We start from the raw sequence: 26,802 nt of genomic DNA, 5'->3' as shown, positions 1-26,802 counted from the left end.
TTGTCAGTGTACTAAAGGGACAGAAACTCAACACAGTAATCCAGGTGTGATCCCGTGAGTACCACTGGGTGAAACACCTTCTTTGACTTGCATGGTGTCATCTTGGTAGGCACTCTACTTTCAGCATTCATCACAGCAAGAGCACACAGCTGATGCTTGTATCCGTTTCTGGATGGCCTCTTCGCAGTTGCTTTTCGTCATCTGATACTGCTTTATGGTATTTTTCCATCTCAGCAGCAGAGTTGTGCATCCACTTTGTTAAGTTGGTAAGTTAAGATGTTAAGTTACTCTCAGTCTCTTTCTCCAGCTCTTGAGATCCCTCTAAAAATAGCCATGCCTCTCCACTTTATTGATTGCTCCTGTGTTTTGTTGAGCTCTCTGTCTCATTGTCTGTACTGTGGCTGATGCTGCTAAACAGTAATGATCACAGTACTGACATCCCCCTCCCTCTAATATTTAACACAACAAATAATGGCCTACAGTGGATCTTTGAATTGCTGTCCATGTACTTTGAGTAGACATAGAATTATAGAATGGCACGGGTTGGAAGGTAACTCAAAAGTTATCTAGTTCTAACTCCTTTTCCATGGGCAGGGTTGCCACCCAGTAGATCAAGTCACCCAGAGCCCCATCTAACCTGGCCACAAACACCTCGAGGGATGGAACATTCACAGCTCCTCTGGGCAGACTGTTCCAGCGCTGCACCACCCACTGAGTAAAGAATTTCCTCCCAGCATCTATCGTAAATCTTCCCTCTTCTAGTTTGAGACTCTTGCCCCTTTTCCTATCACCATTCAGCCTGGTAAAGAATCTCTGCCAGAATTTCTTGTTCTCTCCTTTTGAGTATTGAAAGACCTTAATGAAGTCTTCCTGAATCCTTGTCTTCTGCAAGCTGAACAAGCCCAGCTCTCTCAGACTTTCTTCATATGACAGGTGCTCCAGGCCTTTAATCATCTTCATGACCCTCCTCTGGACCTGTTCCAACAGCTCCACATGTTATTTGTGCTGAGAATCCCAAACCTGAGCACAATACTTAGGATGGGTCCTCACTTGCTGGCCATCTCTCTTCTGTTACAGCCCAGGACATAGTTGGCTTTCTGGGCTGCAGTCAGACTCTGCTGGCCCATGATGAGCTTTTCTTGAGACAGTCAGTTTTCTGTACGTCTGATAGTCCACTTATTCAACCTATACCTCTAGTTTGGCTACATATGCTGGTAGTCTGTGTCAAAATCTTGTAGAATTTAAGGTATATGTTCTTTGACTCCTACATCTACTGAATCAACCATCTCAGCATTCAGGTTGGCCAGGCATTGCTTTCCCCACACCTAGAAATAACTTCAAATGAAATGTGCAGTCATCTTTCCATAGAGATAGGTAGTCTGACTGGCTTGTACTTTCCTGGATCCTCTTTGAAGTGGGGTATGACATTTGTGTTTTGGTTGTCTTTCAGTCGCACACTTTGATTGCTGTCATCTTGGAAAGAAGAAACCCTAGAAAGTGCCGATGAGGCAGTATGTGTCAGTATGACACATTAACCTCAGCACTCTCAGATGCATCCCATCTTGTCCCTTCAGACTTGTCTATGTCCGGGATGCTTAAATGATGCCTGACTGAATCATTCTCAACTGCACTTGGCTCCTCCAGTCGCTACTGTGAGCGTCAGGAACCTTGATAAGCCTGAGACAAACCTTGCCAACAGAAAGCAAGACAAAGAAAGCATTGAATAATACTTCAGCCTTTTTATATCTTTTTTTCATACCATTTCCTTATATTTTGTCACTTCGTTTCATGCCTCATTCACTATGAACCCAGTTACCTTTGTCATTTTTTTGCTGCTGATGTTCTTTTCTGCCCTGTCAGCTCCAGCTCGTATTTGCATTTGTGCTCACATGGTTAATGTTTATGCATTCCTCTCTGATATTTAGTCTCCAAATCTACTACTCTGTTTTTTTTCTCATTTTTGTTTAAGATGTTGTATTTCCTGCCCACATACTTTCAGAGCAGTTTATTGTTAGGTTTTCTGCGTGCACATTTTTCCCCCTGTAACTACTGCTGAAATTCTGTCTTCTTTCAACTGGTGAAATACCTGGCTTTAGGCCACTTGTTTAATAATGTGAAGTTTGTGACTGCAAGTAGTTGTATACATTGTGTGTTTAATAATTGCAGATCCAGCTATCTCAAGTGGGAATGTAAAGCTAGAAATACATATATTTGTTATGCTGTATAAGACTACAGCTAAAGTGCAGTTCAAAGCCCTATGTAATTATCAGTTTACATAGAAGAGTGTAAGGTAGAATGAGATTAAACTTCTTCTGATTTGTGTGATTATTCTTGTTTAGCCAATTCATAAAATGCTCAAAATCAATTGTTAATGTCAGCCCTAAAATTAAAGTGTTACGCATGGTATTCATGTGTTTTTCCCGTTCTTTTGGGGAGATGAGATATTAAATTAAAAAATAGCCAGTACTGCATAATTATATTATAGATATCTCTGTTTTTTTGTTTTTTTTTTTTAATCAATCAATCATTCTGTGGTAAGTAAATTTGTTTTTTAACAGAAGTTCAGAGAATTATGAATGTTGCAATTAACATACTGGTTATGGTAGCTTTATTAGCAAATGTGTATGTAGTTTTATTTAATTGAAAGAAATTTTTAATATGTTGCAGTGTTCATGAGTTATTTTGTAGCAGTAAAATCCAGAAACGTCAATTACAGCAGTCTGTAGATGTAATATATGTTTGTTTAAAACAATTCAGGCGTCATTAACTAGTTTAATGGGCTGATCAAAATTCTCCCATAGTGTTACTGTATTTACAGCACTGATCATTTACAGTAATTTCGTATTTTTCATCTTTTATAATATATTACTTTTTAAATTTTTACCAGTATCTTAAATTAAGAAGTTCAAGTGTTTTTAAATGAGGAATTTAAGTGTATCCCAAACCATTTAATACTTCCTAAAAAGAGCACTTCTGCTAACATTGTGTATGAGATGATTGTTTGTCTGAAGAGACCAATTACTCCACTGTTGTAAAACAATTCAGAAAGCAGAGATACTAGCTTTCAAACAATTTTATATTGTAGTTTACAAATACGTGTGTGACAGTTTGAGGCTTTAGGTGGTGAAGTAAGTTGAGTTTTATACTCTAATGACTTCATATTGAACAATGTGAAATTTTAGCTTTGATCTTCAGAGATGGAACTTAAGATGTGTATGATGACTCAGTTGTGGTTCAGAGTATGACAGTTTTAGAAATTCATTGTTGGATGGTGCTATATGTTGACATACTTGTACTAACAAGTGAAACAACTTGTGTCTTGTAGCTCCAGTTCATATAATTCATGTTTTAATTGCAACCTTTATCCTTATAGTCAGGCCAAATTGACAAATACAACTGCTTATTGTTAAAAACAACTATATTATGTTTTGAGATTTAAACAATATTAATTCTTTCTGTAATCTACTGTGCATATGAGTATTAGAGAAATTATTCAAAGCTATTCTTGATAAGGAAAATGTTCTTTATTGGAAGGATGACAGAATACTGGAACAGGCTGTCCAGAAAGGTTGTGGGATCTCCTTCTCTGGAGACATTCAGAAGCTGCCTGGATGTGTTCTATGTGACCTAATCTGGGTGTTCCTATGCCAGTTGAGGGATTGAACTAGGTGATCTTTTAAAGTCTCTTCCAATCCCTGATATTCTGTGATTCTATGATCTCTAGGTAGTAAAGGAATAAAACATAGTCATGGTGCAGTTATTATAGCAAATTGTATTTGACATGTTAGAAGTTGAAAAGGATCAACTTCAGTATACTGTTATCATTCTGTGGTTTCTGGTTTAACCTAAAATACAATTATTCACTTGCTAATCAAAAGCCTTTTTTTGCTAGATGTTTTTGAAACATCACAACAATTTTTTTATATACATATTTTTTGCAAGTTAACTTTAGAGATGAAATAACAAAGAGATTAATAGTCAAAATTTTATTGTTCACTTACTCTGTTAGTAACTGAAGGGGAAAGCAATTAACAGAGTGCTGACATCTGCCTCTTTGTAATTCAAGCTAGTGTTTCAGCGTTATCAGTCCTGACACTTCTGAAAACTTACACGTTTTTTGCTCAATTTCATCAGTGAATCGTAAGAATTTTAGAAGTCATTTTCAAAGATATAAAACATACTGCAGCAAGCATTGTTATTATGAGAAAGAAAACCTTGGAGAATTAAAGGGTGAAATATTATACGGCTTTCTGAAATATCCTTTGGGTTCTTGATTTTCAGTAGGCACTACCTATCTATCCTTAGCAGCTGAATATATGCAGTATGGGTTTTACAGATCTTAGATGTATGTGCAGTAATGGTTGACAGAGTAGAAGGAAGGGACACCATCCAGAGGGACCTAAAAAACTCAAAAGATGGGTCTGTGTGAACCTAATGATGTTCGACATAGCAGTGTACAAGGTTTCGCACTTGGGTCAGCTTAATCCCGGATATGGGTACAGACTGGGAGAAGAACTCCTTGAGAGTAGCCCTTTGGAGAAGGACCTGGGTGTCTGGGTGGATGAAAAACTGAACGTGAGCCAGCAGTGTGCTCTTGCAGCTCAGAAAGCAAATGGTATCCAGGGTTCCATCAGAAGAGGGGTGGCCAGCAGGGACAGGGAGGTGATTGTCCTGCTCTGCTCTGCTCTTGTGAGGCCCCATCTGGAGTACTGGGTTCAGGTCTGGAGCCCCCAGTACAAGAAAGACAGCTGTTGGAGAGGGTCCAGAGGAGGGTCAAAAATATCATCAGTGGGCTGGAGCACCTCCCCTATGAAAACAGGCTGAGAATACTGACTGGTTTTCTTGAGTCTCTTTTTCCTTGAGGGCTTTATTCTATGTCATCTTGCCAAGCAGTTCCCTGAAGAGTTCAAAGTCTGTTCTCCTGAAGTCCAGATTAGTAAGCTTCCTGCACACCTTCTTTGACACCGTAAGGATCTTGAACTCTGCCATTTTGTAGTGATTGTAGCCAACGCTGCTGTTGAGAGCTTCATATTACTCAGTAGCTCCTTTTCATGGGTTCCTGTAGCACTTGGAAGAGGAAGTTGACATCAGCACCTTCCAGGAGCCTCTGACTTCTGTTGCACTGCTGTGTTTTCCCACCAACAGATATCAGAGTGTTTGAAGGACGTGTTTTGTAAATGTGAAGCTGCTCCTATCTGTTTCTAGAGGGCGTTATTCACGTGGTCTTCCTGTTCAGGTGGCCTGTATCAGACCCCCACTGTGATGTCTCCTTCACTTTCGCTTTCACTTAACCCTAACCCATAAGCCCTCTGTCAGGTCCTTGTCTATCTCCAGGTGAAGCTCCATGGACTCCAGGTGGTCATTGTTGTAGAGGGCAGCACCTCCTCCCCTTTTCCACTGCCTGTCTTTGCTAAAGAATTTATACTCATCTATTCCTACATTCCAGTTGTGAGTGCCATCCCACCATGTCTCAGTGATGCCAATGGCATCATAGCCCTGTGGACATGCACGTCCATACAGCTCTTCTTGCTTGTTCCTTATGCTCCATGCGTTCTTGTAAAGGCATTTGGGTTGGGCTTCCATTGAGCCTGATTTACTAATTGAAGTTCCCTTTTCCTGCACCTTAGGTGTTGTTTTACTGGCCTCTGATCCAGCACCAGGCTCAAGGCACTCATTACCATCATCAGCCTCAAGGTGAAATGGTTTGTGGTTTGTGGATCTCATCCCCCAGCAACTCTAATTTAAAGCCTTCTGTTTAAATTGGAAGGCTTGTTGCCAAACATGGTCTTCCCTTTCCCTCAGAAGTTCAGATTTCTCATAACTAGTTGTGTGACAGAATAGCTGTTCAAGACACCATTCCCTTACCCATCTATTGATTTCTCAATTCTATCAACCCTTTCCCTCCCCATTCCCCTACCTGAGATGAGAAGACTACCATTGCTCCCAAGTTCTTCACTGCTGCTCCACTACTCATCTAGTCCCTCTTGATGTTCTTCAGGTTGCTGACAGCTGTGTCACTGATGCCTACATGAAACAGCAGCAGCAGGCAGTTGTCCGGGGCACATACAAAGTCTGGTGTTCCATGTCAGATCTCTGATACAGGCCCCTGACAAGCAGCAGACCTCTCTAATTTATGGGTCAGGATGACAAATGGGTGCTTCAGTATCCCTCAGAAGAGAATCATCCTCCGGTATCACCCATTGCTTTTTCTTAGTTGAGGTAGTTGTTTTGCATCCAGGAGTGGGTCTGGTTGCCTTACTCAGTTCTGATGACTTACCTGCTACTATTTCTTTTTCCTTTTGTCTGCAGAACTGCTTCACCACAGAGGCACCTCAGGCTGAGATCAGCTGGATAGGATAGAGGACTTCACTTCATCAGGAAGTGGAACAGCAGGAGGAGTGGGGATTTGGGAGAAGCTTTCCAGATTGATAACATTGATAGGTGATCCTGCAATTGAAAGGACTGTATGTGAGGAAGCAGTAGCTAGTGGGAAGTAAGCAGGACATATTGAAATGCTGTTATGCTGGGGAGGGCTGACCAGTCTATGAGCACATGGGAAAAACATCATGGTAAAGCTTGAGTCTGAAAATGGAGAAATCATAGAGTCATAGAATGTTGTGAGTTGATGTTTGGGTGGTGGCATGTTCAGAATGGCAGTGCTCACTGAAACAGTCTCTTTTGGAAACTGAAACAGAGCTAGTACTTTCTAAAGGTTTATCTGTTTCAGAACAGGGGCAAAATTTTAAGATTTATTTAAGTGTTACTTAATCTATATTCACTCCTGGAGACGAAGAGTTCTAACTTAAAATAGACTATTTAATTTAATAAATTTAAAAATTGAATTTCTTTACCTTACTATAATTTAGTCTTATACTTGAGTGCTCCTGTACCTCTCAAGTTGTGTTACTCTTTTGTCCTCATTATACCCAAGTATGGCATGTGCTGTGCCTTTCATGATATTCAGTGTCACTGTAGCAATGGTAGTGGTATATTTTAGCAACAGAATCTATGAGATCCACTGCTTTGCAGCTACAGGTAGTATACCTTATATAGTTTTTGTACACTTGACCTTTGAAAACAAAAAAGGAGCAATACCAATGAGATTATAGAGGCATATATAAATACATAAATAGTGTTTTGAAATCATGTTAGGATTGAAAAGTGAAGCACTCAAAAATTAACCATTGGCATAAAGCTATTCAGTATAGCTCGCAGCGTTTTAAGCCTGCTCCTCATCTTGATGCATTACTTTGTACATTCTTTCACTTCATATTTATATCATTTTGCTTTAAGGAAAGAATAGATTTAGGATGATCTGTTTACTGTATCTACAAAGGAAGCTAAAGTGGATATGAAATGAAAACTCACTACACAGATAAATGAAAGATTATTAGAAGATGCACTTAAAAAGAAAAACTATAATCACATGATGCAAGGAACTCACATAATTCCATATTTGCTTTTCAATCCAAAGATTATTTTGTAGTTGAAATATCTAATTAGATGAACAGCCCATTTTATCTGTTTGAGCAGAGTGGTGTGAGTGGTCAGGATAACCTAACCTGGATATCAGGAAGCATGAAAACAAGAAAGACTGTTAAAACCTAATCACAACAATAACAGTAGGTACTATGGTAATATGAATAAGATAATCTGAAATTTAGGAGATGGGTGAAATACTCCCTTTGCTTTTCTCTTCACATAGAAGCTTAGAAAAATTATATTACATATTATATGTACATTTTATAACAACATAACATACATTTTATAACAACATAAAAGACCTTTGATCTTTTTTTTCATTTTATAATTAGCCAGGATGTGTATGCCATTTGAAGCCACTTTGAAGCCAAATGCTACTCCTTTGTATTAACATGCAGGGAGTACTAGAAAAGTGAACCAAGCAGCATATAGCTGTTTCTCCTCCTGAGATGAGATGGTTTACTCTTTTGCAAACTCTCTTTATCAGTGTTATCTAAGATGGATAACATCTACTCTTTTTCAAACTCTCTTAGTGTTACCTGATCTCCATATAGAGGTTTCGTATTGGCTTCTAGAATTTGGTATGGTATGAAATTGCTATCTCAGCCCATTTCTTATGAATTGTCAGAACTCAGGAAAATTATTAACCTTCAATTTAAGCTACTGATCTCAGAAGGGGAGCTTAATGATAACAGATTGAAGGAGACAGAGTGGACAATAATTGCAGGAGGAAAACAAAGGTATATATAATAGACTGAGCCCGTTTTGTTTTCTGGTGAAAGATAAAGGCAAATGAAAAGCCTATTACCTTAGTGGTAGCTATTATGTCAAAAAAGAGTAAGAAATTTTTTTACTAATGAAGACGAGAGGGATTAGTAAGAAACAAATGAAGAAAAATTGAACAAATGAATTGTATCAAGTCTGAGGCTTTCTAGGTGCTTGGCCAGCTGGTTCCCTGACCTGTCTACCTTTTGCATAGGTTTCCCACTCAACTTCAAAACCATAAGTATAATCTTAAATGCAACCTTGGAGGTTCTGACTCAGTGGCCTCTGTTAAGAAAACCTGAAGAACTGACCGACCCCTTTGCTAGCTTATCCTTTGGGCTCGTGGCCTTGGATACCCACTTTGGCCAGAGGCTTGCTTACTTTAGACAACTGGCCGGGCATCCAGTGCTTCTCAACGTTATTCAGTTGATCTGTCCACCACACAACTATAAGCTTGCAAGTCCTGCAGTAGATTAAACTGAGCACTTCTCATGGCTAAGCTTCAGAGACTGAAATGTCTAGTGAACTTAAGAGAGGTTCCAGCAGGAAACAGAGCTGCTTTCAGAGGAAACCCGCCTACCTTCCACTCAATGAAAACAAGCGTGTTTATACTGAACACTTCACTTACTAATGAATTCAGATTTTTGATAGAGTAGCAGAAAAGCTCTAACTAGTTTGACTGTCACCATACTGTCCCATGGTAAGTTGTCTGCTCTGTTCATAAGCATTATGAAACATGATGTATTACATCATCACATTTTTTCATGGATATTCTCCTCCATATGACAGCTGTTTTAAAGAATCTGTACATTTTGTGTATTTTGTTTCCAGCTGTATGAAACGAGCATAGTGCCCTTTTTCCTGTACATTCTCCAGCTTCGTTTGGAGAACATGATTGTTCATTTGTCCCTTATGTTTAATACAGGTGCATTAAGATGATAATATTTAATCTTGCTTGAATGTTACCAAAAAAATATTGTAAGTATCTATGGATAGGCAGTAGCACTGTGGTGATGGTGAGTTTATTTGTCCAAAACTTTCTTGAAGCAAATGAGATAGTTATGTTCTGACCAGAACATAAAAATAGAGTTAATAACAGCTTCCTTCACCTCCTTTGTTTGTAGGTTGTCTTTGGAGAAAACATTAAACGGTTCAACAACAATTTAGTCTCTACCCTTCTATAATGAAAATCCTATTTTATAAATTTATAAACTAAATCTTACTGTTGGATGAAGCATACACTGAGATTTTTTCTGTGTCATTTTAATTTGTGGTACTTGTAATCGAGTGTGTGAATTTTAGGAGTGTAGACATAGCAGGCTAGGTTCTATCTTTCTGTTGTTAGAAAGGCCAGTTGAACCAGTTACAGTACCAGTTACCAGTTACCAGTGGTTGTCAGATACAAACTAGTAGTGACCACAAAAGTTACAGAACAGCTTCTGGTATATCTCACTTCCCTCTGTTCCTAAAATATTTTTGTATTGTGTTAAAGATAAATCAAAATTTTAAAGCTATTTCTTACAGCTAGAACAGTTGATTTGAATTCGAAAATGTTGCTGTTTGTTCAAAAGAAACCTTGTATTTTTACATGGGAAGTTCTAAGTAAAATTGCTGCTGTTACTTAGGGGGAAACAAGTAGAAGGAAGGCTCTTATTAGCTTATTCAAGTTCTTGGTTTTTTATGTATCAATAAATAAATAAAATAGCAAAAGCAGTCTGTTAGAAATATCACAAGTGGACACTTTCTGTGTTTAGCAGTATTACTATTCAGCAGTTTTGAAGCACGTAAGATCAAAAATAATAGATTCATGTTCAATATAATTCAATATCAGTATTGCTCCGTAGCATTATTTAAGTTAAATATTTTCAAAACATTTTTTTACATGGAAGTTCATGCTGCCACCTGTGAATGCCACTGTAAGGGTAGAAGTGGAAAACCAGTCTTATGCATGGATAAAATAGTAGATGAACAAAAAAAAAAAAAAAAAAAAAAGAGAATAAATGAAGGAAGTGATAGTGCTGTAACTATAATCCAGGCAATTTCTTGCAGAGGTTCAGTAACTGATTTTAGAATATTCACGTAAGAACCAGCCATAGATTATTTGCACTGTAGAGCAAGAAGGACGGTCTTTCTCATTTAAGCATATTGTATGATTGTCATTGTAGCACTTCAGAACACTGATGAGTTTCTCAGTAAACGCTTCTGACCCATCTGCTGAAGTCTCAGAAAGGATAGTAAATGATGAATGAAATATGACAGTTCTCTGAAACTGAAGCACATTTTGGTAATTTGCTGTGGCTCCATTTTCAACAGGCATATAGTTGTAGACATTGAAGTAAGCAGGGTCTGTTTATCAGGCCAAGGCGATACAAAAAATTCTAAATGGTCAACATTAAATTTTAAGCAGATAAAAGTATATCATTCATTTTGAGATCCCATCATCAGTGAGTCATAATAGGGAGCTCAGTTATTTCCATTTCATTTTGAGTTATGACCGTATTATGTTAGAAGACTAAATAGTTCTCCAATTAATATCTAATTTATGGTATGTCTGATATTTTTCAGCAATTTCCAGAAAATTCAATGAATAAAATGGTGATTATATAGTCTGCCTGAAAAAAACAGCTGCAGAAGCTAGTTCAGAAGAAAACAAGTTGGACAAAATAATTTCTGAAGAGCTGTTTCCCTTATCACTTCATAGAGCCTCTCTGGCTGTGGAGACTTATCTGAGCCAACTGTTACAGATTTCTGTCTTTCTGAGATAATGGATTCCTCTCTTTTCTTCACCACCTCCACTTCTTCTAATGTATGTTCGGGTTATGACCAAGAGTGTCTTTTTGTCCCCGGGTTCTCATACACAGCGGAATTAAAAGCTTATAGGAAAAAGTCCATCAAAAGGCAGTTTTAGCTTTTTATTAATGGTATTTTTGTATTTTAGTGTCATTTCAGATCTCAAAAAAACAGTGTTAACTGGTGACTGCTAATTTTTCTCATGACAACCAATTGTTAACACTGTGGATGTTTTGTGGAATGGTAAAGAAAACAGGAAGACAGGATGCAATGTATTTGGCGTAGATATTGAAGTTTTCAGGAAAAAAAAAACACCAAAAACGTAGAATTCAGTGTTTCAGAGGCTTAGTTGTTATTTTTGACACTTTGCATATGGGTATCAAGAACTATGAACCTCTGTGCAGAGATTAAAATTATCCAAACTAAAAGGGGATCAAGGAACCTAGTTTAGTGTTGAACTTTTAGCTCAATATACTAATGCAGTTAATACCTGCCAGAAAGGATAGCAATTTTTTAGTTTGTTATGAAGCAGAGTTCTCCTTTTTACTTTGGACTGTATAATCCTCATAATAAGTCTCTTGAGCTTGGCTTTCTTGATGATGTTAAGAAAATAGAAACATATTTATTGACCTGCCAGAATCTAGATAATCCCATTAATTTTTTCCAGATGTTTTTAGAGAAGGGTCAGGTAGAGGAAGCCCTCATTTGGCTTCTGTCTTGGAAAAGTGGTGATCTTTCTGCAAAAAGAGGTAACTGAACCTTTGCAAAGGCTCATTGAAAATTCCAATTCCAATTACAGTCATCTGTTGTAGCTCCCTGCCATTTAAGCTTATTTCACATATTCTGTTTCTCAGGATTTTTAGCATAAGAGTTCTGCAAGGTGGTTTCTCTCTTCTTTGAGGGGAAAGTAGTTGTCTCTTTCCCATGTGACATGCATGCATGAGACCACCACTGCTCTCTTATTTAGGGGGAAGATTAAAAAAATGATCTAAAGCAACATTGTAAGGAATCATGGCAGTGTTCAGTCTAATAAGTAGAGGGAGGTTGTCTGTGAGATGTGAAGTTACCAGCCTGAAGTCACAGGCGTGCACCTAGACTTCTGCACTGATATTAACGAGTGAGGAGGGGATCTGAATATTAGTAGGGCTATAAATTATTGGTGCAAAATAATTAAAAATACTGCTGATTGAAGGAACTCCATATTTACAGTGCAAGAAACATATAATAATAAAAATTCTTGGTTTTTTTTTTTTTTGTTTTGTTTTTTTTGTTTTTTGTTTTTTTGTCAGTGCAAATAACAGAGGCATTTGTTTTCTGTGAAGTTTCATGATCATGAAGTAGTACGTAGCTTGAGTATGAGTAGCAGACTGGAGAAGAATGGTACTTTTTTTTTTAGTAAGACATTTTTGAGTGCAGGAAGGGCTGTCAGAATAATCAAGTTTCAGGTCAGTAAGTGTACTAAATTATCAGTCAAAGTCAAGTGATATAACCAAAATGTTTTGTTGCAGATTAAGTATTTTGTTTCACTGGAAATGATGTTTTCAACTTCTAAAGTAACAAGCAAAAGCAATCAAGGAAATTGATACATGACCAAACAACCAAGCAAGAGGGACTGAGAGAGTAGTATTTCAATATGACTTACCTCAAATTATATTTGGTTTTGTAGATAGTGTAAGGGGTATGATGTTCCATTGTCTGTTTCCACAGAACACCTGCTTTTCTGTGTGACCTTAAATTACACACGCATGGGAGGATACAGCCCTGCTTGATTAGAGTTGACAATGAAGATACGATAAGGGCTTTCGGTTTCTGAGCTCTGTTTTGCTGGTCTCATGCAAGAAGAAATGCTACAATGAGGGCAGCTTGGAAAGGAGTCTGTTGAGGTGAAACACATCTGGCTTGAAAAGGAAGGAGAGATGGGGATGGTTTTTAAAAATTCTGCTTTTTGTGAGGAAAAAAAAAAGAGACTAAGGCAAATAAGGTGGGGTAGTTTTATGCTTGTTCACGAAATTCCAGTTCTTGCAGGCAAATTGAATCTACAAGGGATTTTTATTTTATTTAGTGTATCTTTTCTTTTTCTAAAGGTTCCATGATTCTGTATGGATTTCAAGGGTAAAGTGTCTTTATTTAAAGAAATTCCCGTTTTAACTTCTTTGCTTATTTGCCATATGCTCTTTGAAGGTCTCTTTGAAGAGCTTTTGAAGTCTCTTTTGAAGTATCCAGGCTCCAGTAAAATGTGACTAAATTGCTACGGATTTAGGGGAGCTTTACCATTGAGCAGGTGGATTGTTGCCCAAGCAGGGTCAGAGGATCTCAAAGTGCCTTGAGTGATGGCAAACTTGGAGCAGCAACCAGACTATAGCTGCTTCTGAAGGTAGAAAGTATTCAGCACCAAGATCTGCTCAGGACAGAATGGTCCTGCCTGATGAGACCTGCTAGTGAGAAGCAAGTGGTATTATCTATCTTGTTGTTCCTTAGGCTTTGAGGTAAACTATTCTAATGTAAACTTAAGCTAATCAAAGATACATTTTTTTTAACAAGTGCTGTGTTCCCAGCTGCTATCCTAGGTCATTGTAGCAATATAAATTCATTTCTTCATTATTTCTAGTACATGTAGCCGCAACTGTCTCTCATCCTGTAATTTGCAAGTAGGATCTAAGAAAAACAAAATTAATATCTAATTTCTTTGATCCTTAAAACTGCAAAGGTCCGTGATTAGGTAGCAGAAGAATCTAATTAGCATTAGCTTCTTCATGTATAGGAGAAGAATTACAGTTGTGTGCTGTCCTCTTGCATTGCATGCTATGAGTAGTGCCTTCTTTTCTGCATTGCCTTGACACAGCAGCACATGAGAAGAATGACAGCAGGTGAACATGACCTTTCTTAATGCAGTCCCTTTCATTAGTACTGTAACGGTCTGATGGCTACAGCCTAAGAATAATTGCTGATTTGAGCTCTGTCTTTGTTAATTCCCTGTCTGTTGCTGTTTTGGTTGGTTTGTTGTTGTTGTTGTTGGTTTTTTTGTTTTGTTTTGTTTTGTGGTGGTGGTCTTTGTGTGTTTTTGTTGTGGGTGGTGGTTCTTTTGTTTTTTTTTTGTTTTTTTTTGTTTTTTTTAGGAATTACAGCATTATTAGAATTCGATGTAACAGAGTTTTCTATAGCAAAAACACATGAGTAATACCAAACAGCACAATGTTAAAATACGCAATTTTCTGATTGCTCTTGCTGGGGTAGAATTTGGAGTCAAAATTTTTAAAAGTTATTCTTAAAATGTTAACAATGTGAATTAAATAAAATGGTAATTATCTGCAAGAGAACAAGAGTCACCTTTAAATGTACATCAGAAAGAAATAGTCTTCTGTTGTCTAAAGCTAGATGTACAAATATCTAACTGCCTGAAATTAGTACAAAGAATATCCTGTAACATACACTGAATACATGTTTACATTTTATTTACATTTGTAGTGGATTTATTTTAACTTTTAATTTCTAATAGACGTTATTATGTGATTGTTCTTACAGATAGGGTTATACAATGATTAAGCACCTCCAATAATGGGGCATCTGCAGCTTCTCTGAGCAGCCTGTTCCAGTATGTAAACACTGTCACAGTAAAGAATTTAGTCTTTTTACATAACTTAAATTATTCTCTTTTAGTTTAAACTGTTAGCCTTTCTCATACACACTGCTAAAGTCTCTCCCCGTGTTTCTTGTTGGCCCCCATTAAGTACTGAAAGGCATCTATGAATTCTTCCCGTAGCTTTCTTTTCTTTGCACTAAACAACCCCAAGTCTCAGCCAGAGAGCCCTCTGAAGCAAGGGAGGTGTTTGAGTTCCCCCTTGCTCTGCCCTGAGGACTTCAGTTTTGGATACGCACCATCTCACAGTGGCAGAATGGGTGGCAATCCAATCCCTCTCCTTGCCTGATGCAGCCCAGGATATAGTTGTGCTTCCAGGCTACAAGTAATCACTGCTCGCTTATATCCAGCTTTCTATCCATCAGGATCCCAAGTCCTTCTCTGCAGAGCTGCTATCTATTCACCTCCCAGCCTGTATTCATGTTTGGGATTGCCTCAGTGGAGCTGCAGGACTTGCACTTGGCCTTGTTGATCTTCCTGAGTTTTGCATGCACTCCTCTCTCAAGCCTATTAAAGTCCAACTGAATATTATCTCCTTCCTTTGCAGTACCAGCTGCACCGCTCAGCTTGGTATCATCTGCAAACTGTATAAATCTGCAAACTGTGTCACCACCGAAGATATTAAATAGTTCCAGCCTTTGTACAGACACCCCTGAGGTACATCACTCATTCTTGATCTCTGCCTGAACATAGAGCCAGTGGCAGCAACTCTTTGGCCAATTCTATATCCATGGAGTGGTCCATCCACCAAACCTACATCTCTCCTGTTTAGAGGCAAGAATGTTGTGTGGGACTGTATCAAGTACTTCGCACAAGTCCAGATAGATACCAGGAGTTGCACTTCCTTAGCCACTCTGTGTCCTACAATTTCAGTAGCTTTGCTGCTTCCCCTGGACTCCCATTCAAAATTGACCACTGATTATTTTTACCTTAGAGCTGCTGAAGCCAAAGATTTTCAAAGACTACTAATTTCAAACGTAAATTCTTAAATAAAGCTTATAAATAAAAGACATTGCTTTGGAATTGTTGTAAGTAGACTTAATTGTAGTCAGGGTGGGAGAAGGGATTCAAGTTTGGAATGGAATTAAGGGTAGCAGTTTAGTGTTGTAATGGGTTTCTTTGCTACTTGGATAGACAAAGTGGTAGACTTCTGTATAGAGAGCACTGAAGCGAAGAGAATATTAAAGTTACTTGCTTATAAACAATAAATGCTTTAGATTTAGTAATCTGGTTCTGCTTTGCTTATTGTTTATTTATTTGACTTCTGGTTACTAACAGCTAAGTTATCTCAATTTGGGACTGCGAGCTCATTCTGAGTGCAAATGAAAATAGGATTACACTGTGGTAATCCACTTTTCTGTACTTCTTACTTGGCCTGTCTCTGTATTTTTATTTTTGTTTGTTTGTTTGTTTGTCTGTCCTTAATGAAAATTGAGGTGCTGTAATCAATCCAGAGCTTTAAGAATAAGAACTATAAAATCATTTATTTCAAATACAGGTTTTAAAAAAGTTTTGCCTGGCATTACTCATAAAGTCCGCATGATTTCTTAAGTATGGTCGTTCGGAACAGTGTTGCTCTGAACCTCCTACCTGTTCCAGCTCAGTAATGACTTCATAAATGTGTGGGTGTAATTTTGAAACTGGAAAATGCCTTCTCCTGGGCCATTAATTTCTATCTACAGCAAGATGGGTTATGTTGTAAAGTGTATGTACTTTTTAATTTTACTTAAGTTCATTTTCTGTTACTGCATCCTAAAGGACAGTAAGAGCAAGTTCCTATCTGGAGTAGTAGAAACGCATTTGGCCTTACTTAATAATTAGTGTGAGCTCATTTTTGTTGCATTTGCTTATGTCTATGTAAAATTTAATAAGTTGACTAATAGCCCTATGTATTTCTCTCTTTTTTTTTTTTCTTAAATAATTCAAGGAAAAAATGATAATGTTAATTGTCAGCAAATGCATTGCTAAAGCTGTGAGACATGGGAATTCATGTGGAATAACACAAACCTGTGCTTTCCAATTGATATTTGATCTGACCGTAGAGTCTATGCAGTGCAAAAGGTCTGGAGGTGGAGCAGAATGTACAGCAATTGTGTTGGAAATATGTAGAAAGTGCCTCACACCAGATCTAGAATCCATTTTGGAGTGCCTTTTAAAATTGAGTTCCAGATTAATTTCATATATTCAAGTATCTGCTGGGAAACTATTTTTTTAAATCTTTCTTAATTATCAAGAGAATTACTTACTTTGAAAATAAATCATATTTTCTAAATTACATAATAATTTCATCTTTCTGTACAAAGGCTGTGACTATTTAACTGCTAGTGAATTCTGAGAATATGTTTATACTTTCTTTTACAAATCCTGAGCCTTCCTACATCTTCAAGCCAAGTACTACATTCTACTGACTCAAGCTGCCACTTTCTAGCCACTCAGGCATGAAGTTTTGATATATTCCAGGCATTTTTAAATAGGTTTTTAAGTAAGCCAATCTACAGATGCAGATGAATAAAACAGATTGTGAAAATAAGAAGTAATTTTCAGGTTAGGTTGAAAGTTTTGGAGCTGAGGTTTGCAGCTGCCAGGCTGCTGTAGGTAACTGGAATTCCATCGCCTTCAATCTTAGGTGAAGCTGTGACTGAGATTGCTGCAGAGATTTCTTTTGCTTGACTGGTGAGATAAAATCCCACTAGCCCTTATGGCAGCTTCCCACTAAATCCTTTCTGGTTACTGCTTCTGTTCTCAGTCATCACAGACCTGAAGCAACTTCTGAGTCAGGCTTCAGCCATTGTGTTGGGCTTGCTCAGCAGTGTATTTCTTCCAGGTCTCTGCCCATTTTCCAAACTACTGATAAGGCCAGAAATGAGAGAGGCCTTGCCTAATTGCCTACTCAGCTTGCTGCTTTTCTTGTCTTATGAGATAGCATTTTGTTTCCTTTTTACTTCATGTGATTTTCACCTTGTCCTTTGCATCTTTGATGATGTCCTTACCAGCCTAAGCTGATTTCAGTAGTTAGTTACTTACTTCATGCCTATTATGGGCTCTTTATGTTTTCTTTTTTTGAAGGGATTTGGGATGTCTGATCCCATTATAATTTATTCTTAGGTTTAAGTTAGATGAAACTCTTACATCCTTGCAGGATCAAGACCTGATCTGGTAAATAATCTGTTAAAAAATCATTGTTAAATATTGTCTTTATGGCTTTTAGAACGTTTGATATTTTTCAAAATTGCTTTATTTAGCAATGGACTGCAGGTATTTTAGAAGTGTAAAATATTTGTTGCATGTAAATTTGGCATAGTATTTTCATGACTGAAAAATCTTACATTAAAATACACACTCTTATGAAATAAGGGTTAGATATTAATAACAGTAGGCTTCTGCATTCCATTCTTCGATGGTTTTCAATGGAAAAGTAGAAAAGCCTATGCTTCACAGTCTTGTGTGTAAGAATCACAAGTATACCCATAAGATATATTTGACTGACTAGCACAGTCAGAAAGTTTGTGGCTGGTGTACTTTAATTTCACCATTGTTTATCAGTAAAACAAAGGTGCGGGAATCTTTAAAATGACAAAACTGGATAGAAGTGAGTTAACTCAATCCAATGAAAGTCAAGCAAAGCTTATGCTGTGAAGAACGCAATAGAAAGAATAATTTTTACTTGACTTAATAAAAGTTATTATTAAGTTTAAATTTAAGTTTGGATTTTTTTTTTTTTTTGTCAAAATAGGATTTCATCCAATATGTTTTGACAGAGCCTTGAGCTATGAGAAACTGCTGCAGATATTTTCTGCCAGAAAGATGAATCTATTTCCAGTAAGCTAGTTGCTTCATCTTGTTGGATACATGCTTGGGAATTTATTACGTAATTCCCTTAATCCAAACCAGTTGTGTACATATTTTGTAATTGATGAATTGCTAACAGTAAATAAATACTCATACAGAATCAATTGTTAAGAAAAAAAAACCATTTAACAGTATTCATACCAGTACACAACACTGTTGTATTTAGTGTGTCTTTCCACACAGACTACTGTCATCTAAGACTGGCATTTACAGCTATCACAACATTAAATATAAACTGTCTCAGATAAGAATGCATTTGCATTCTAACTGTATGTCAAATACTTTTATCAGCACACTGAGCAATACTAGATCACTGGTCCTTGAAATGAGATGTCCATAAATTTGTGAAGAAGCAAGTATTCGTCAGTCAGATTTTCCTCTACATTTAGATGAAATGTCTTGGTTAAGTAATATCTTTGAAGACTGGGTGTTTCTCCATTTCGCTCTGATTGTGGTTGGCAAGTGTAATTTGTTTTAGTGTGTTACCATAGCACAATGTCTATCTGCAATGTCCTTTCTGTATTTTCTTCATAAATGGATGTAACTTAAGTGTACTTTGGTGTGTTCTTTGAATTTGATTAATTATCTTATTGCTTTTATGTATGCATATATCTTATTCCTACCAGTGAGTACATATGATTCATGCAGTGAAGTGTTGTATTCTACTCTTTGAATGTAAATCAACACTCTCCTCTGCTTAGCGGCTTTGCAGTGTGGGAGACAGCCAAATGACATGGACTAGAGTCTGCTTTTTTTTGTTCTTTAATCATTTTTATGTAAGACACTGGCAAGAATACTTTTTTTTTCTCCGTTTATAAACAGTATTTCATGCTTAAACATATCCATTTCTTTGTCAAAGTTATGAAATACTGTTACACAATTTTTTTTTTTTTTTTTCTTCAAGATTTCCTGGTAGAAGCAGTAATAGAAGAGATAAAACACTGAAGGAAGGGAAGATAGTTAAGCAGAAAAAAATATCAGGCATAACCAACAAAGAAGAAACAGATGTCATGGAATCAGAAGATTCTTATGGTTTCAGGTCTTAAGAATTGCACAGATTATTTTCTTTAATCAAGCCTGATGCTCATCTGGATTCTATTGCTCGGGTGAAAGCAATAGTTTATGAGTAAACTATTCCTAAAGAGAGTCAGAGTAGACATCTGCAATGTTCTGATGTACATGTAAATGTGTTCAAGAATAGATACTAATTGGGATATGAAAGCTTCTTTCGGTGAGAAATGAAAAGACTTGTTCAATATTTAAAAAAGAAAAAAACAAGAAAAGTCAGTAAATGTTCCTTTGCAGTAGTGGCAGTGCAGTTTAGTATCCTAAAGCAGTAAACTTCTTGAAAACACAGCTCATATTTTTGTGGCCGTGGCCTTTAGTTAGGATTTAAATTTTATAGCTGGAGTTTAAGTAATTTTCTGTCAATCTTACCAGTGAGGCAGCCAAGACTAATAGGAAAGCATACTGTTTAGGGTCTGTAGTATTTTAAAAGGGATTTTGTTTGGATGTTCTCCCTCCCCCCCCCCCCCCCCCCCCCCCCAGTCTCCACCCGCAGCCTCTACCCCCCGTAAAAATGTTCTAGAATAATGGCTTTCTTTAAATTCTGTGTTTCAACTGATGGGTGCTGTTAGCAAAATTCTTCTGCTAGCACTGTCACCCACTTAGCTGAATTAACAGAACATACAAGTAGGAGTTTATCTTTCTATTGCCTGTCATCTTTGACTATGATGATGGTCTTACTACAGTCATCCTGGATTGTTAGGACTGTACAGAATATCACATTGCTTGTTTTCACTAATGTGGGTATTCCACAGATTTTTATTGTAGTTATTGTGAGTATAGTCATTTTTTTCAGTTCCATCAATTTCACCCCAGAAAAACATATATCAGGTTTTTGTTTTATATCATGGTTTTCTAATATTCTAGGAAGGCGTAAGGTGTAAATTGTGCCTGCTCCCTGCATTTTTCTATGATGTAATGTGTTCAAAGGGAAGTATGCTTTTATGGAAGGAAATACGGTTGTGCTGAATCTTGTGATTCATAAGAAGTAATAATTGAAAGCTGGATCATGGAATCACAGAAAGATTTTGTTGTTTTCATTTGGTATAGTTGTCTCAGGAAAGAGAATTGAATGACTACAGAACTGTACTACTGGCTTAGTCTACCATTATCTATTGGAAGTCACTCTGCTTTACATTAATTGAATATAAATTTGTCCAGCGTTATACCAGCTGTCCTTGAAAATTTTTGTAAATATCCCTCTTGTATTTTAAATATATTAGCATACTGCTGTAGAAATAGCTATTTGGAAAGAATTGCTAAGTTATGGACCGTCTGTCCTAGTGGAATATTCTTTTCAGATATTCTGTTCAGAATTTCTTGAATGGGTTCAAAATACATTGTTCCAGATGAAGGCCATTTTTGTTCATAATTCATACAAATAACTGTTTTTGGTATTTCAGTTCTGACGATGGTTATGCTCACACTATCACAGTTTGTTAATTCTAGTTAATTTTTAGTATAAGTAAGCAATCTACACATGTCTGATTAATACAGTTACTGCTTATTGACCTCAAAACACCAAATAAGTTTTTAACACAGTAAGAAAATTAGGTTAGATGTCCTTCTCTATTCATCTATATCCATCATTATTCTTTCATATTTTTATGATAAGACTTTAGATTTCAACACTATTGCAGAAAAAAAGATGAGAATGTGTCATTTTAAATACCTTGTCTTTAGTTTATGTAAGAAATGTTTACTGTCCTCAATACATGGAAATTTTAGCGCTGGCTACTGTTTCCTGGAGTACATGTTCTTCTTGAGTATTGTTCTTCAGAAGTGTTCATATTGTGATTATTAATACCATGTAAATATACAGATTTTTAAAATAAGTCAACTTTTTGGTTATAGTTGCAACCTGTTTTCCTTTAGCGTTTGGCTGAATATGAGGTGAAGTAGCCTGTCTGTAATCAAGCAAATTCTATTCAGCTCTTTACATCTGTTTACATGTTTTCTGAGAAACAGAGCAATTTATTTCATTTTAAACATAGTTTCAAAACTGAAAAAGGCAATTGAGAATGTCTTTGTATATTAGTATAATTTCGTTATGCTTCACATAAATGCTTATGGAATTAGAAGTGAAGATATTTGGAATGAGCAAGTATCACCTCTGTTTCTATGATAGATGAATGAGTGAAACTAATATTTGCATTTTTCTCTTTTTTTCAAACATTAGGGGGAACACAGAGATTACCTCGTACAATTGGAGTATCTTTGGCTAAAGAGCTAATCTTCTCTGCACGCATCGTGGACGGTGAGGAAGCAAAGTCAATAGGATTGATTAGCCATGTGGTAGAACAGAATGAAGCAGGGGATGCTGCATACAGACGAGCACTAGCTCTGGCAAGAGAATTTTTACCTCAGGTACAACAAATTATTTTGTTCTTAATTGCTAACAAATATTAACACTAGAAAAAAGAATCTTCTGTATTCAGAAAAACTGTCATGAAGTTACGTATTAAGAAGCCACTCTATTTATATAGAGAGCAATGAAAAATGATCTTTTTCATTTATTGAAAGGTATGGTTACTTGGTAAGAATTTCAGTGAAGCAAATAAACTTTGTTAATACTAGTGTTGTAGTATGTGTTTGCATTGTATATTTCGCTTTTAATGCTTTGAACATTAAAATAGTGTGCTATTTTTACTCTAAAGCAGTTATTCAATATTCCATTACTGTTGAGCACTTCAGAAGAGACACAAATGTCGTTATGAAAGTGAGTGTATCTCAGTGTAGATTTTGTTTTGAAAACCTTGAGTGCAATTTCAGTATTAAAGCAAAACTCATTTGGTACTGGAAAGTGATCTATTTGCTTTCTGTCCTTTGTGTATATACTTGATTAAAGTATTATGCTTTTATATAATTGATTCTTCATGCCATCTTATCTCTGTCTTTTACTAAAAGAGTTAAAATGGATTTTGCTGAATTTCTGGGCTTTAGAACTTAAAACTTTTGGTAATAAGTTTAATGATGACTTTTACAGGGGTCTTTGTGTTAGCCAATTGCTACCTGTTCCATTATGCTATAGAGTGCAGGTTGTTGTTCGCAGTGGGAGCTCTTGATAAACTTGCTTTCCTAGTGAGGTACCCAAGGTAGCAAAATTCATGGGGGATAGCATTAAAGGAAATTAGTAAAGCTCTCTATCAGATCAAAAGTTTAACAGTAAAATTTTTCAATTCTATAATGATATGCTCTTATAGTTGCCATTCTGAGCCTGGTTTTGATGGGAATCAAGCAATCTTGACAAAAGAGCATGTAAGCCCAAAACACTGTCTAAGTCACCATTTCTGAAAACAATATGCATCTTCGATATTTTCTCAATATTGAAAGAAGAAAAGTTTGGAAGAAAGTAGCTACTTTAGTCATATATTTTAGAATATTTTACCTGTTTAATAAATTTCTAAAGTGTAGAAGTTACCAGCGCAGGAACATTAATGTGCAGGTTGTTTACTGCACAATCTTTTAGAATTTGATAGTGATTAAATAATCCTTGTCTTTCATTTTAGGGACCAGTAGCAATGAGAGTTGCAAAGCTGGCCATTGATCAGGGAATGGAGGTAAGGACTTGTACTTCCCATAAGTATAATCAGAAGTCAGATAGGCAAGTTTACTGTGGTGATATTTATTTTTTTTCCTAGAAGTGTGTTTAGTTTCTCAGTTAATAGCCTTTCAAAATCCATTTGGTCACAACTTTTTTTGAAGATTAAATATAATACTTTCATGTCTGTATTTATTGATTCTTAATTCTTGAGAACAGAATGAATGTTGATTTCCACAACAAGGCATAGCGATCCCACATCTGCCGAGGTGTAATGCACTTTGCCAACTATTAATTCCAGAAAGTAAACATAGACCATTATGAATAAGTTATATTACAAATATAAATCTGCAGGAAAAAATCAATTCTGTCAAGGCTCTCAGTTTAGTGTTTATTACATAACAAAGACCAAGAGATACCTTTTTGTATTTTTATTACTTTCATAGAAACTACTTCTATAATTATATCTGAAGACCTATTTCATATTTCACTCTAGTTGCCACCCCTTCTTAAATGGTAGTGAACCAAGTTCTGAAGTTCCTTAAATACCTGGCCTGAACACATCCAGACGTATATTTTACTTTAGGCTTGTGAATTATCTTGCTGAGCTCAGCAGGACTATTCTTGCTTAAAATTAAGCACATGAATAAGGTCTGCACCAGAACACCATATAATTCAGTGTGGGAAAGTTGAATCACATGCAGAATCTAAATCCAGGAGTACGAATTAAGAACATTTTTCTTTTCAAAGTTGCAGAAACAAATTCAAGAACTCTCTATGATCATGTAGTTCAGCCTTGAGACTCAAGACAAAATCTACTGTATCAAAAGTGATGAAGCCAAATGTTCCTACCATTGCTAATAAAGGCAGAGATTTCATGGCTTCTCTAGGTAGTCTTTTTAGCTTATCTTAACTTGACAATCTACTTGTGTTGCATAGCTGCCACAGTCCTTTCCCTGGCCATTTGGAGAGCTGATAATTTCTGCAGCAGCTGACATTTTAGAAAGGCAGAGAAGTACTGAGGAAAAAGTCATTTCAGTCATTCCTGAATGGCCATTTCAGCTGTTTAGACCAGCCCACAAAGAAAATTGTTTTCAAAAGTAGGTGATGGTGCAGGATTGCCACTGGCTTCGTTTACTTTTTAAAATCCATTTAAAATTGAATTCATGTTAAATTTTTAGCATGGCACCGTTTTCTTATAAGAATTTTTGAAGACACTTTCCTCAGAGTGATTTTGGAACAATCTTGCAGTAAATCGTTTTTCCCTTGTAGCAGTTGAAATGATCAAAAAATGCATGTCTGTAATAACTTTTAGTTCTGATCATTTGTAAATGAAGAGCATACATTGTTTTGACAGCGTGTTACATACAGTTTTATCACGATATACAGGAACCGTTCCAGAAATGCAAGGCACTGTCACCACTTGGCAATGAGATATTTCTATGTTAAGTAGTGTAGAAGAACTTCATAGACATGTTCTATAGTTTGGCATATAGAAACATAGTATGTAAGTTAGCTGATAAGAAATAATGCACTTGAAATGTACAAAAATATGCTTTAAAGAATGTTGAATTCTTTTCCTCAGGTTGACTTAGTAACAGGCCTAGCAATTGAAGAAGCTTGTTATGCTCAGGTATGTAACTGTGATTACATGAAAAATGTAAAAAAGAGGCTTTTCTTGAGTACTCTGTGAAGACTTGTTTCTTCTACAAATATTTTGTCACTGTATTTATGCCTTCCAGTTAATTTTTTTTTTAATTATTATTATTTTTTTCAGTGAGGAATTTAAGAAAGGAGGTGTAGGACAGAAACTGTTTGGCTGAAGGAAATTAAGCACTGTCAGTCCCATACTATGCCAGCTATGCATTGCTGTGCATCTATTCCAATTTGCCATTGATTTTTGGTTTAACATGTAACAACATAGACGACACTTAACAAGCACGTGCTACTTCACAGCGTGCATGCTTTCCAAAAGAAAATCAAGATAAGCATCTTTGCCAGCAAAATATGAGAATAGTATATTCTTATTTTGCATGTTCTTGAACTTCATGATAAATTTTTGATGACAGAAACAGAAGCGTTAGCATTAGAGATGCACTTACTTAAAGTATGCAGTGATCTGATTACAAACCACCTCCATTTCCCCCAAAACCCACCAAAACAGCCACATAACAAAGAAACCGAAAGCAACCAGCACATGAAAACCCTGAAACAAAATCTAGAGATTCTCAGTGTTATCTGTTCAGACAAAAGAGACTCCTTCTCCCAGACTGTCTCTTAGCCTTACCGAATGCCTTTGAAGTGACTGCTACTTTCCTACATCCGACTATACATTGCAGTTTTCTTTCTTCTGTTGTGCTATATTACAGGGAAGAACTGGTACAAAAATTTGTACAGAAGCAGTTTTCTTGATTGATTTTTTTTTTATATCTGTAATGAAATGTTACTCTGCTCTTTGCAGACTATTCCAACAAAGGATAGAATTGAAGGTCTTCTTGCGTTTAAAGAGAAAAGATCTCCTCGCTACAAGGGAGAATAAAAGAAGCAGATGCCTTTAAAATGAAATGGGGTATATGTACAGATACAAGGACCACTAAGATGCACTTTGCATCTATGCCTAGAATATTACAGCCACCAAAGTTAAAGCAAATCATACTGATGTTCCAACATCTTTTGTGTATCCATGCTGGGGCAGGATAGAAATGTGTGCCTACTTAAGCTCATTACAGTATCTGAAGGCCTTGTATAGGCAAGGTCACAGGTTCATACAGCATTTTAAATATTCCATATATGTGAAACTTACCAGTCTGTAATTTAAAAAAGCTCTTTAAATTCTTTATATAGACAAAACCTAAATGTGATGTGAAGTATAAATCCGGTTTATCATTTTATCAAATATCAAAGTGACTGCCAAAAAACAAAAATAAAAAATTGTACCAAATATGCATTCAAATGATTCTGTATATCAGTAAAAATTATGTCTGAATATTCTACCTGAATATGTACATTATAAATAAAGTGAAGGGAAATGAAAAAGATTATTGTTTGATAAATGTCAAATTTAATTGTCTAACTTGTATTATTCTTAGTAAAACAAAGTTAACTTTTATGAGAATAGCACATAATGGCATCCTTTTGGTGAAGTCATGGCCAGTATATTCATTTAATTGTATTAAATGAAGATATCTTAGATTCCTGCCTTACTAATGCATTATTATTCTTTAAACTGGCTTTGTCTTGCATTCTTCCAAAATATCATCTGATCGGTACTGTCTGCTGTTAAGGAACTTTATTTCACTTATCTTAGTTATTTTAAGTTTGTGGTGACTGTGTTAAGTACTTTTTGTGTGGGGATATGACTAATACGCTGCTAAAAAGACTAGAATTCTCTTCTATAAAGGACCCAGAATATCCTTTTCGAAGAGTCTAATAATGAATATTTATATACAACAGGGATGATAATGAAATGTTCTTTGTTCTGTGGCAGCCTCAGGGTTCTTTTCGTGCTTTGAAAGAGAAATCCAGTAGGTTATGAGGTGAGAAAACAGTGGTGATTCATACTGTGTATTTGTTCTGATTGTGCTATATACAATAAATACCTGAAAACAAACTCTTAAAAAGCATTTTTGTTAACTTGACTGGAAAATAAGCGTATCTTAGCAATCAGAGGCTG

General features: G+C 36.3%; 1 protein-coding gene across 4 annotated transcripts in view; it reads left to right on the top strand.

Moving 5' to 3' along the window:
* The window catches only part of AUH (AU RNA binding methylglutaconyl-CoA hydratase), a 132,042-nt gene that overhangs the window by 85,193 nt on the left and 20,047 nt on the right, over positions 1-26,802 (top strand). For 2 of the 4 annotated variants that reach the window (XM_052701038.1, XM_052701036.1), the window contains 4 exons: positions 21,768-21,955; positions 23,098-23,148; positions 24,715-24,762; positions 25,591-26,739. In XM_052701038.1, coding sequence (XP_052556998.1) covers positions 21,768-21,955; positions 23,098-23,148; positions 24,715-24,762; positions 25,591-25,668 — 365 coding nt within the window. In that variant the 3' untranslated portion in view covers positions 25,669-26,739. Of the gene's footprint in view, positions 1-21,767; positions 21,956-23,097; positions 23,149-24,714; positions 24,763-25,590; positions 26,740-26,802 lie in introns of those variants that run through there. The other 2 variants (XR_008210534.1, XR_008210533.1) reach the window with 1 other exon arrangement.

Source organism: Tympanuchus pallidicinctus, unplaced genomic scaffold, assembly GCF_026119805.1.
Source record: "Tympanuchus pallidicinctus isolate F22 unplaced genomic scaffold, pur_lepc_1.0 scaffold4, whole genome shotgun sequence".
In the NCBI taxonomy this organism is placed as follows: domain Eukaryota; kingdom Metazoa; phylum Chordata; class Aves; order Galliformes; family Phasianidae; genus Tympanuchus; species Tympanuchus pallidicinctus.
The sequence above is the reverse complement of the archived record's forward strand: the minus strand, read 5'-3'. Positions and strand labels throughout refer to the sequence as shown.